The sequence below is a fragment of the Tachyglossus aculeatus genome, chromosome 3 (genome assembly GCF_015852505.1).
Source record: "Tachyglossus aculeatus isolate mTacAcu1 chromosome 3, mTacAcu1.pri, whole genome shotgun sequence".
NCBI classification, from domain to species: Eukaryota; Metazoa; Chordata; class Mammalia; order Monotremata; family Tachyglossidae; genus Tachyglossus; species Tachyglossus aculeatus.
Window position 1 is genome coordinate 80,469,767 of NC_052068.1, and position 13,241 is coordinate 80,483,007.

At 43.6% G+C, this 13,241-nt stretch overlaps 1 protein-coding gene across 1 annotated transcript in view; it reads right to left on the reverse strand.

The window, feature by feature from the left end:
* The window catches only part of WDR7 (WD repeat domain 7), a 451,784-nt gene that overhangs the window by 340,414 nt on the left and 98,129 nt on the right, over positions 1–13,241 (reverse strand). Inside the window, exon 15 of the mRNA XM_038743534.1 lies at positions 245–1,014. Within this exon, the coding sequence (XP_038599462.1) occupies positions 245–1,014 (770 nt within the window). The remainder of the gene's footprint in view (positions 1–244; positions 1,015–13,241) is intronic.

The window sequence follows — 13,241 nt, forward strand, 5'->3', positions numbered from 1 at the left end:
TCTTGAGGTTTGCGGGGTCCTTTCGTTTTATGAGGGGGCCTGTTAGTATATAGAAAATGGAGTTCATCTGTAAAATGGAGTTTAAGCCTGTGAGCCCCCCGTGGGAGAACGTGATCACCTTGTATTCCCCCAGCGCTTAGAACAGTGCTGTGCACATAGTAAGCGCTTAACAAATGCCATCGTTATTATTATAGGCGTCTTTCAACAATAAGCAAAATACATTAACTCAAAAAGAAATCCACACCTGGTTGGCCCTTTCTTCATATGATCCCCAATAAATGTGGCATTGGTCATGCTCATCAGGGTATTGGCCAAAGAAATAATTGAGAGGAGGTGTTGAGTAGTGACGGCACGGGATACTCCGTAAGTCCCCTTTCCTGCTCCATCTGCCACGGGCGGCTTCTGTCCAACTTCCACGTTTCCGTATGATGGCTTAGCCACAGGCTGATTATAGCCAGGAAGCATCAGAGACATATGGCCTCCTCTGGAAAGGAGACCAAATGATACCGTGCAGTGGGGTTTCAGCATCCCAAGCCGGTCAAGACAAACTTCATCCAGAACTTCATTCAGACCCCACGCGTGAAGACAAGACATGAACAGTTTTGCGGTGTCCATAGTTAGGTTGTACTCTAACAGGGTTAATGGCTTGGACTTGCTGGACCGATACTCTGGATCGCTCTCTTCCCTTCTCTGCCTCATCGTCTCCTCGTCCTCGTCTTCGTCGTCCAGGAGATGTTCCTTGATGTTCTCTTTGATCGTCTCCTTGACTTGCTGGAAGAGAACCGCCGCTCGTTTGCCGGCCAGAAAAGAGCCTGCTTTATCGGAACCGCCGGACGCTTTTTGCAAACTCTCTGGGGAAATAAGAGCAGTGTTGGGCCTAGAGGCTTCTTCGGTCAGTAGCTGAATAATCAGCGCTTCCACATCAAAGAACAGCACGTGTATATCCGGATCTGTTATGTTGGTCTTTATTGCTTGAACCATCAGGGAGTTATGAGAATACTTAGGTAAATTCCCCTGCAATAAAGATGTTTAAAAATTGTTAGCACCAAAGGCATTTGTCTTTCACGCTTGAAAATTACACAAATTATCCTTTAATAGTAATATGCTCTCCTAGCTTATGAACCAAAGATACCTGGAAGAATTCAGAAAGAAGTTGAAATATAAATGGAAAGATGCTGTGCTTAAGCTTATGATGAATACTTTCAAAAGTACCTATTTTGGTAAACAAAGAATATCATTTGGTATAGGCGTCCTTCCCGTTAATTTGCCGGCACTTCACTATCGGCTGAATGCATAAATCAAAATAATCCCTCGGATGGAGAGATCCATTTTCCAAAGAGCTCAAAATATTTTACAACTTTTTTCCCCTCCAATACTATCTGATAAGCATTTATTATGTGTACTAAGTGCTGGGTTAGATACACGCTACTCAGATTGGACACAGTTCGTGTCTCATGTGGGATTCACAGTCTTAATCCCCATTTTACAGATGAGGGAACTGAAGCACAGAGAACTAAAGTAACTAGCCCAAGGTTACGCAGGAAACAAGCGGTGAAGTCGGAATTAAAACCCAGGTCCTCTGACTCACGGGCCCAGGTTCTTTGTTCCAGGCCATGCGTGAATGCTTTAAAAAGCTCTGAGATATATTTCTGATGGAGTCCGTCGTGGGGAACAACGGATGAGACGCGGTCCTAACACTTCAGGGATGAGCACCTGCACAGAGGATTTGATTCTTATACAGTAACTTGTGCAGCACTGCTCATATTTTCTCACCCCTGTCAGTCAAGTTATTTCAGGGGAAGAGCATTATTATTATGGTATTCGTTAAGTAATAATAATAATAATAATAACGGCATTTGTTAAGCGCTTACTATGTACTGTTCTAAGTGCTGAGGGGGAAACAAGGTAATCAAATTATCCCACGTGGGGCTCACAGTCTTAATGCCCATTTTACAGATGAGGGGACTAAAGCACAGAGAAGTAAAGTGCTTAGTACAGTGCTCTGCACACAGAAAGTGCTCAATAAATGTGATTGAATGAATGAATGAATGAAGTTACTTGCCCAAGGTCACACAGCTGACAAGTGGCAGAGCCGGAATTAGAACCCATGACCTCTGACTCCCAAGACCGGGCTCCTTCCACCCAACCACGCTGCTTCTCTAAGTTAAGTGTTTACTATCTGTCAAGCACTGTTGTAAACACTGGGTAAAGTGCCAGTGCAGTCTTCAACCACATTAACCAGCTACAAGTAGAACCACAGCTACATCTTGGGTCTCCAGATTCCCAAAGGAGTGCATTTTTTTCCAGCTGGGCATTATGATATAAATCAATCAATGGTATTTATGGAATGCTTAATGTGTTCAGAACACTGTACTAAGCGCTTGGGAGAGTACAACGCTTCAGAACTAGTACCCAATCAATTTATCAGGCGATCACTGTGCATAGCACTGCACTTTCAGCTTGGAAGAGTACAATATAACAGAGTTGGTAGACACATTCAAGGCCCTACTGAGAGCTCACCTCCTCCAGGACGCCTTCCCAGACTGAGCCCCTTCCTCCCTCTTCCCCTCTCCATCCCCCACATCTTACCTCCTTCCCTTCCCCACAGCACCTGTATATATGTATGTTTGTACGTCTTTATTACTCTATTCATTTATTTATTTTACTTGTACATATCTATTCTATTTATTTTATTAGTATGTTTGGTTTTGTTCTCTGTCTCCCCCTTTCAGACTGTGAGCCCACTGTTGGGTAGGGACTGTCTCTATATGTTGCCAACTTGTACTTCCCAAGCGCTTAGTACAGTGCTCTGCACATAGTAAGCGCTCAATAAATACGATTGATGATGATGATGATGATTCCCCGCCCATGATGAGTTTATGGTCTAGAAAAGGAGGAAGATATTAAAATAAATAAATCCCCTTTGTCCTTCAGGAGTTGCACTCTTGCAGACCTGCACATTTGGAAAACTTGCAGTGTAGTACTTCCCACAGCCAACACCACCTGCAACACACCACAGTTTCTTCACTGCACTGCCTGACCAGAAACACGTTCCTTGCTTTTACTGCCGGGCTCTAGCCCTAATGCAGAGTGAAAACAAGCAAACTGGGAGAACTCAGTATTTGAGTAGCAAAAATATCTCTACATGAAAGTCATTTCTCAACTGCAGAGGGAAGCAGATTGCAAAAACAAAAAGATACAAACTAAAAAGTGCTGGGGTGCTTACTATTTACATACTAATTAGTGTTTACTATCACAAATGATTTCACCTTGGAGTTTTCTGGGGAACATCTCCTAAGTACTCTTCCAAGCGCTTAGTACAGCACTTGTTTATTTATAGCTGATGTCCGTCTCCCATCCAAAACTGTAAGCTTGTGGGCAGGGACTGTATCTGTTATACTGTACTTTCCCAAGTGCTTAGTACAGTGCTCTGCACACAGTACGCGTTCAATAAATACGACTGACTGACCAACTACAGTGCTCTGCAAACACAGCTCAATAAGTATGATTGTATTTTGGGGTTTGTACATGTGAATACTGTCACACTATAGATGAATCTTTCCCAAGTGCTTAGTACAGTGCTCCGCACACAGTACGCGTTCAATAAATACGACTGACTGACCAACTACAGTGCTCTGCAAACACAGCTCAATAAGTATGATTGTATTTTGGGGTTTGCACATGTGAATATTGTCACACTATAGATGAATCTTTCCCAAGTGCTTAGTACAGTGCTCCACACACAGTATGCATTCAGTAAATACGACTGACTGACCAACTACAGTGCCCTGCAAACACAGCTCAATAAGTATGATTGGCTGTATTTTGGGGTTTGTACATGTGAATATTGTCACACTATAGATGAATCTTTCCCAAGTGCTTAGTACAGTGCTCCGCACGCAGTACGCATTCAGTAAATACGACTGACTGACCAACTACAGTGCTCTGCAACCACAGCTCAATAAGCAATCAATCGTATTTATTGAGCGCTTACTGTGTGCAGAGCACTGTACTAAGCGCTTGGGAAGTACAAGCTGGCAACATATAGAGACAGTCCCTACCCAACAGTGGGCTCACAGTCTAAAAGTATGATTGACTGTATTTTGGGGTTTGTACATGTGAATATTGTCGCACTATAGATGAAAGTTACAAATAGGTGGTCACATAGCCCAGGCACCCAACTGTATACATGGCTGATAAAAATTACATTAAATTTTATTTTACATCCATATGATTCTGGAGGAGCTTGTGCTGGCTAATATTTTTTAGAAAAAGTGTTGCCAAGTAAGCCACTCTGATATTCCACTACACAACCACAAACTGCACCCAATCTCCCTAACTGCTGCATGGATCATGTTCTTGAACTTTCACTCAGCCCACGTCTCTCCACTCCTCACAACGCTCTCCTGGCTTTCCTGAATCTCCAACAATCATTCCTCACAATCGGCTTGAAGACCGTCCACCATTGGCTTCCACCTTACATATCTGCTCTCTCCACTCACAACCACACAAGCCGTACTCCTGGGTTTGTTAGCCCAATTCTCTGACAAGACGTGAGAGGCTCCAAACATGACTGAAAAGGATCCAGTGGCATGGCATGTTATCATCCTATTATTATCATCATCATCAATCGTATTTATTGAGCGCTTACTGTGTGCAGAGCACTGTACTAAGCGCTTGGGAAGTACAAATTGGCAACATATAGAGACAGTCCCTACCCAACAGTGGGCTCACAGTCGAAAAGGGGGAGACAAAACCAAACATACTACAAAATAGAATAGATATGTACAAGTAAAATAGAGTAATAAATATGTACAAGCATATATACATATATACAGGTGCCGTGGGGAAGGGAAGGAGGTAAGGTGGGGGGGATGGAGAGGGGGACGAGGGGGAGAGGAAGGAAGGGGCTCAGTCTGGGAAGGCCTCCTGGAGGAGGTGAGCTCTCAGTAGGGCCTTGAAGGGAGGGAGAGAGCTATTATTAGGTTTTGTAAGATCAGTGCTAGACCCCCTAAAATCACTACCGGTTTTTGCCCCCACATTAAATAATGAAATCATGGCATCTGTTCGTAAAGAACAAATTCTAACTAATTATGAATTCATGAAGCCCATACTGACATGTTTCTACAGTATTTAAAAAGCAGATATACAATTAGTTCTTCTAAAACAAGTATCTTCAATGGGCATTTTCACTGCGTTACGCAAGCAGAGTCAGAGATTGTGTCGAACAGCTCTGTTATACTCAACCAAGAACTTAAAACGGTGCTTTGCACAAAGGACTCGATAAAAACCCACTGATTGATGTGTAATGAAAGCTCAAATATTGGAAATACTGACTGTATATTCAAAGTCGAGGAATTAGTCTAAGAAAGTTGTCTCTAAATAAAAAACAGAAATCCAATTTAATAGACACAGGAGAAGAGGAAACATAACAACGACTTACACAAAATCCTGAATTCCCAATACATTATCTCATTCAAAGCCCATAAAACAATTATTAAAAAGCTAAAGGCTCACAAAGATATTGTTTGAGATTAAGGCAATGTTATTAAGATAAAGATCTCCACTTAGGAGATATTTTGGTTTAAAAGTATTCTGGGTCAGGTGATTTCTTCTGCATTCAAAGGTGGATAAAATTTGGATATAAAATGGAAAACCAATAAAAGTGTACTGCCTTTTGTATTGCTTTCTACCAAGAAGTGTGGAGTAACTTCATTAAATCAAACCATCTACCATAATGATGCCCTTGTTTTATTCTCAGTTTTTACATGTAGGGATACAGAGACTAGAGATGTCACCCTGCTAGGACTGTAGCCTGACTCCTGGTCCAGTATTCCTTCCCTAGATTATACGGCACTTTATATATATATATATATATATATATATCTATATATGTGTGTGTGTGTGTGTGTGTATATATATATGTATGTGTACATATATATATATGTGTACATATGTACACATACATATATATATACACACACACACACACACACGTGTGTGTGTATGTATATATATTGATCATTCGTGCTGACCTAAGAAAGCTCTGAAATTTGAAGGTTCTGGTAAAAATACAGCAAGTCTGCAGTAACAAATCACAACTCTCCCAGTTCCCTTTCAATTTAGTTTTTAACACTGGAACCTTTACATAACTCTCTAATTGCAAATTTTGGTTCAGGTGAAGGGTGAGACTGTAGCTCCGTGGAAAAGAGCACGGGCTTTGGAGTCAGAGGTTGTGGGTTCAAATCCCGGCTCCCCCACTTGTCAGCTGTGTGACTTTGGGCAAGTCACTTCACTTCTCTGGGCCTCAGTTACCTCATCTGTAAAATGGGGATTAAGACTGTGAGCCCCATGTGGGACAACCTGGTCACCTTGTAACCTCCCCAGCGCTTAGAACAGTGCTTTGCACATAGTAAGCGCTTAATAAATGCCATCATCATTATTATTATTATTAACACTATAAGTCCCATGGCCTTCACGACCAGTGGGATTCTGATCACCTCAAAAACCACTATTGGCTGCAAAAAAAGATTTTCCTAGATTTTCTAAATGTGGAAAAGTGGTAACTGAGTAAATACCATGTCTAACAAAGGAATCACAGGCAACCTTCCAGTAGAGTCTCAGAGTCTTATTCAAGAGTTTGATGCATTTCGATAGCAACAGTAAACGAATGTAGAAAATCATTTCCATGGCTCAAAATTACGCATTGTCCATCATAGCCTGGTAGCTCAGTTAAGCTTTCACAGAGACGATGACCACATCATAGCATCAATCAATCAATCGTATTTATTGAGCGCTTAACATCAACATCCCGATGTCCCAATTCTATCATGCAATATGATGTGAGCTTTTTGAAATCCTGACATTGAGTAGAACAGCTTCATCACGACAAATTTACAGGCAGGATGATAAGATTGAAAGAATCAAGTATACTTGAATTTTTCAAGAATTTCACCTAAAGAATCATTAAAATCTGCTCTGCCATTGTCTTGGAAACCAAAATATGCATTCATAGAAATAAGGCCCAGAAAGTAAAATGAGAGCATAGTATCAATTCACTTCAGATATTTTCGGGAAATCTCCAAAGACTCTCCTTCTCTAGGGAGCTGAAAAGGCTGATGTATAACAACGTGGCATTTTCATTAGAACTTTGTGATGCCTTGTCGTTATTATAAAGCACAACACTGGTCTTGAAGCTACCTCCACCTCCATATACACACACATCACAGTTAATGACCTGAGGGGCAAAGATGGAGAAGAATAAATGAAGAAGAGTACACAGTTTCTGTCACTGGAAGCTGGTTCACAGAAAAGTTCACAGAAGCTTTAGCTGGCAGTCGGGAGTGAAAGGTAACATAGGAAGGACTTCCTTCTCGGAAAGGACACTGGTTAGGCCCAATACCATACTTTTTTATGATATTTGTTAAATGCTTACGATGTACAAAGCACGGGGTAGAAAGAGAAGCAGCATGGCATAGCGGATAGCGTAGCATTAGCATGGGAGTCAAAAGGCCATGGGTTCTAATTCCGACTCTGCCACTTGCCTGCTACATGACCTTGGGCAAGTTACTTCACTTCTCTCTGCCTCAGTTACCTCATCTGGAAAATGGGGGTTGAGACTGTGAGCCCCATGTGGGATAGGGACTGTGTCCAACCCAATTTGCTTGTATCCACCCCAGCACTCAGTATAGTGCATGGCACATAATAAGCACTTAAATATCACAATTATTCATTCATTCATTCAATCGTATTTATTGAGAGCTTACTGTGTGCAGAGCACTGTACTAAGCGCTTGGGAAGTACAATTATTATTATTATTATTATTATTACAAGCACAGCAGGTTAGACACGGTTCATGTCTTTCTAGACTGTGAGCCCACTGTTGGGTAGGGACCATCTCTATATGTTGCCAACTTGTACTTCCCAAGCGCTTAGTCCAGTGCTCTGCACACCATAAGCGCTCAATAAATACGACTGAATGAATGAATGTCTTAGTCATGGGGGTTTATAGTCTTAATCCCCAATTTACAGATGAGGCAGCTAAGGCACAAAGAAGTGACTTGCTCAAGGTCACACAACAGACGACTGGTGAACCAGGATTAGAACCCAGGTCCTTCCGACTCCACTAGGCCATGCTGCTTCACTTAGCTATATTTTGAAAATATAGGTAAATATAAAACCTACGCCAGTTAACGTAATGCAAAGCAACTGGCATCAAATATCAGTCTTTGAGAAGTATCAAAGACGACTGTTTATTAGTTCAGAAAAGCAGCATAGACTAGTGGAAAGAGTAAAGGGCTGGGAGTCAGAGGATCTGGGTTCTACCCCAGCTCTACCATTTCTCTGCTGCGCGACCTTGGGCAAGTCACTTAACTTCTCTGTGCCTCCGTTACCTCATCTGTAAAATGGAAATTAAATATATGTTCTCCTCCCCTAGACTGTGTGCCCAATGTGGGACAGAGCCTGTGTCAACTTCAGTTACCCTGGTGCTTGATACACTGATTGGTACATAGTAAGTGTTTAACAAATACTACAATTATTATTAGATATTAGAATAGTCAATGGTATTTATTGAGCACTTTGTGCAAAGCACAGTACTAAGCGCTTGGGAAAGTATAATACAATAGTTGGCGAAAGTGATCCCTGCCCTCCAGGAACTTACAGCCTAGTGGGAGAGAGAGACACAATAAAGTACATTATGGATAGGGGAAATGGCAAAGTGCTATGTTAAATGCTTGTGGGAGCGGAGTATCAAAGTGCTTAAAGGATACAGAGCCAAGTGCATAAGAAAAACAGAAAAGAGGGTGAATCAATCAATCGCATTTATTGAGCACTTACTGTGTGCAGAGCACTGTACTAAGCACTTGGGAAGTACAAGTTGGCAACATATACAGTCCCTACTCAACAGTGGGCTCACAGTCTAAAATGGGGAAAAAGGAGTCTGTCAGAGAAGGTGTCTTGAGGAGCTAAGATTTGAGAAAGGCTTTGAAGCAGGGGAGAGTAATGGTCTGTCATAAATATGGGGGGCAAGAGGGGGGAGTTCCAGGCCTGAGGGAGCAGATGGGCAAAGGTTCATTGACAAGTTAGATGAGATCGAGGTACAGTGAGTAGCTTGGCCTTAGAGGACTGAAGTGTCCAGGCTGGAATGCAGTAGGAAATTAGAAGGTAAAAGAGGGGGAGCACTGAGTGCATACTTTAAAACCAGTGATAGGTAGTTTCTGTTTGATACAGAGATGGATGAGGAGCCATTAGAGGTTTCTGAGGAGTGGGGCAACTTTTTTTTTGAAAAATCTAGAGGGTAAGTTCCTCCTCTAGACTGTAAGGCCTTGTGGGCAGAGAATGTGTCTACTGACACCATTATCTTGTACTCTCCCAAGTACGTAGCATGGTGTGCTGCATAAAGCCAGCACTCAAATATTATTAAATGAAATATGATCCAGCCTGGAGAGTCAAGTATGGACTGGAGAAAGTGACTTTTTCCATCCCAAAATGGATCCATGGGGGGTTCCATATCCATGTGACTACCCCGAACAACCCTTCCACTGTCCGCTTCCTCTCTTCCTCAACTCCACTGATCTCCTGCTCCAATCCACCTCATCCACTCAATGGACACTCACTCGAGCTCATCAACTCTAGTCACTGTAAAATATCTACCCTTACCAACTCTGAAATTCCTCCATCGGACCACAACGTCCTGACTTGCTTTCTCTCTCCCTCATCCCTTCCCCGGAAATCTGTCCTGTTCTCCCAAGGGGGCCACCGATCTTCTGTCCACCTCCTATTTTCTCCAGTCATCATGCCCCATTAGGTCTCCATACACATGCTACTCCTTTTCTTGATACACAAATTGAGGCCATCAGCAACTTCATTTCCACTGAATTCAACTCCCTCACTTCCCCTGACTCTCCACTGATCTCAAACCACAGACCCTCAACCCTGGATCACCTCCACAGTCTGCTTCCTCTGTTCCTGGGCTCAGGCTGCAGAGTGCAGCTGGAGGAATCCAGACACCAGGCTGCCCTCATAATAATAATAATAATAATAATAATAATAATAATAATAATAATAATAATAATAGCATTTATTAAACACTTACTATATGCAAAGCACTGTTCTAAGCACTGGGGAGGTTACAAGGTGATCAGGTTGTCCCACGGGGGGCTCACAGTCCTAATCCCATTTTACAGATGAGGTAACTGAGGCACAGAGAAGTCAAGTGACTTGCCCAAAGTCACACAGCTGACAATTGGCGGAGCTGGGATTTGAACCCATGACCTCTGACTCCAAAGCCCATGCTCTTTCCACTGAGCTACGCCTCATCCTTCTCATATTATGCCTCACCTGTTTTCATTCTGCCCTCTCCTCCACCTGATACCACTTCTCCATCCTGACTCCCATACCCATTGGCCAGGCATTTCAGAAATTTAATTCCTCCTCAAATCTCTGTCCTCTCATTTCCCACCCCATCTCTATCTCCTCATTACCTGGCCACATGCAATACTGCTGAAACTGAAACCATCAGGCACGATCACCTAAAATTTCCCTTCCTCCTCTCCAGTCCCTCCCTCCTCCTGCATCCTCTTCGACTCTCCCAATTTTGCCGGCAGTACCTCCCAAGGACATCTCACCTCAACTCATAAGCTACTCCTTCCACCTGTGCCTGTCCCCATCCCTTCTCTCCTTAATAAAAAACTTGCCCCCTTCATTCTTCCCTCCCTGACCCACTGTCTCCACTTCTCCTTGGAACATGTCTACGAGCTCCACTGTACTGTAATAAATAAATAATAATAATGACGGCACTTATTAAGCGCTTACTATGTGCAAAGCACTGTTCTAAGCGCTGGGGAGGTTACAAGGCGATCAGGTTGTCCCATGGGGGGCTCACAGTCTTCATCCCCATTTTACAGATGAGGTAACTGAGGCACAGAGAAGTTAAGTGACTTGCCCAAAGTCACACAGCTGACAATTGGCAGAGCCGGGATTTGAACCCATAACTTCTGACTCCAAAGCCCATGCTCTTTCCAGTGAGCCACGCTACTGTACTCTCTCAAGCACTTAGTACAGTGCTCTGCACGCTATAAGCATTCAATAAATACCAGTGAATGAATATTTCCCTCCAATCTGGTTTACACCCCGTTCAGCATGGCATAGTGGAAAGAGCATGGCCAGGGGAGTCAGAGGGCCTGGGTTCCAATCCTGACTATGCACTATAACTGCTGTGCAACTTAGGGCAAGTCACTTAACTTCTCTGTGCCTCAATTACCCATCTGGGAGTTCAATCCTTCTCCCTACTTACTATGAGCACCATGCGGGACAGGGACTGTGTCCAACCTGGCGAATATGTATCTACTCCGACTTTTAGACAAGCACTTGGCACAGAGTGTTTACCAAGTACTCAACTCATCTCTCTCTCTCAACATGCATATTCAATCTGTCACCAAATTCTATGGGTCCATCCTTCACCACGTCATTAAAATTTACTCTTTCCTCTCCAAACTATTATGGTGGTTCAAGCATTTATCGTATTCTGCCTTAACTACTGCATCAGCCTCCTCACTGACCTCCCTGCCTCCTGTCTCTCCCCAGTTCAATCCATACTTCACTCTGCTGCCTGGATCATTTTTCTAAAAAAAAAAAGAAGCTCAGTCCACACGTCCTTAAGTGGTGGATCATCCGCCTCCACAAACAGAAACTCCTTACCATCAGCTTTAATGCACTCACCGAGCTCTCCACCTCACCTTACCCGGCTGATTTCCTACTACAGCCCAGCTACCGTGCTTCACTCCACTAATGCCAGCTTGCGCGCTGTACGGTCGCATCTATTTCACTGCCAACCCTTCCTGCTGACCCCTCTGTTGCCCTCTTTCTACCTTTCTTCAACTCCACTAACCTGCTCCACCCCAGCTCTCCCACTCACCAATCTGGACACACACACCATCTCGTCATCTCTAGTCCCTGTACAATCTCTACGCTCACCTACTCTGAAATCCCGCTATCCGGCCACAACTTCCTCACCTCCCTTCCCTCCCACACACACCTCCTTCCTGCAAATCCGTCCTGATCCCCCACAGAGACCGCCGATCTTTCAACCCCATCTAATTTTCTCAATTGATCATGCCCCATTTAGCACCACGCCCAAAGTACCTTTCCTTGATGACCAAATTGATGGCCTCAACATCACAATCTCTCTGAATTCAAGTCACTCGCTCTCCTATCACTTTGTCATTCTTGTACTACTAGCCCACAGCCCAGGATCAACTCCGCAATCGCTTCCTTCGCCCCTGTGCTTAAGCCGCAGAGCACTGCTGGTGGAAATCTAGACATCAGGCTGACCTCATATATCCTTGTGTACTTTAACTCTGCCCACGAAAATGATTTCTCCATCTTATTGACATCCATGCCCGCTGCCCTTTCCAATTGTTCCAGACATTTAACTCCTTCCTCAAACCCCCTAACCCCCTGGCCTCTTCCATCTCTTGTCCCTAATGACCTGGCCATCTACTTTATTGAGAAAATTGAAAATATCAGGTGTGATTACCCTACAATCTCCCCTGCTCCTCACCAGGCCCTCCCTTCTCCTGCTCCTTCTTCAACTCTCCCATCTTTCCCAGCAGTATCTTAAGAGACGATCTCCTGCTTTCTCTCAAAATCCACCCCACCCCCGCAGCTGTGCACCTGCCCCATCCCTTCACACCAGATCAAACCAGTTGCTCCCTTCCTTCTTTCCTCCCTAACCACCATCTTTAACTGTTCACTCTCCAATGGCTTCTTCCCCACCACTTTCAAACAGGCTCATATCTCACCTATCCTAAAAACACCCTCCCTTGACCCCACAACTCCCTCCAGGTATCGCCCCATCTCCCTCCTACCATTCCTCTCCACATATTCAATCTCTCACTAAGACCTGTCGGTTCAACCATCACAACATCACTAAAATCCACCCTTTCCTCTCTAGCCAAACTGCTATCATGTTATTCAGACCAGTTATCCTATCCTATCTAGATTACTCTATCAGTCACCTTGCTGACCTCCCTGTCTCATGTCTACCCACTCCAGTCTATACTACATACTGCTACCCAGGTCGTTTTTCCTACAAAAACGTTGTCCATTATTTCCCCACTCCTCCAGAACCTCCAGTGGTTGCCCATCCACCTGCTCATAAAACAGAAACTACTTTCCATCGGTTTTACAGAACTCAATCACCTTGCCCCCCTCCTACCTTACCTAACAGTTCTCCAATT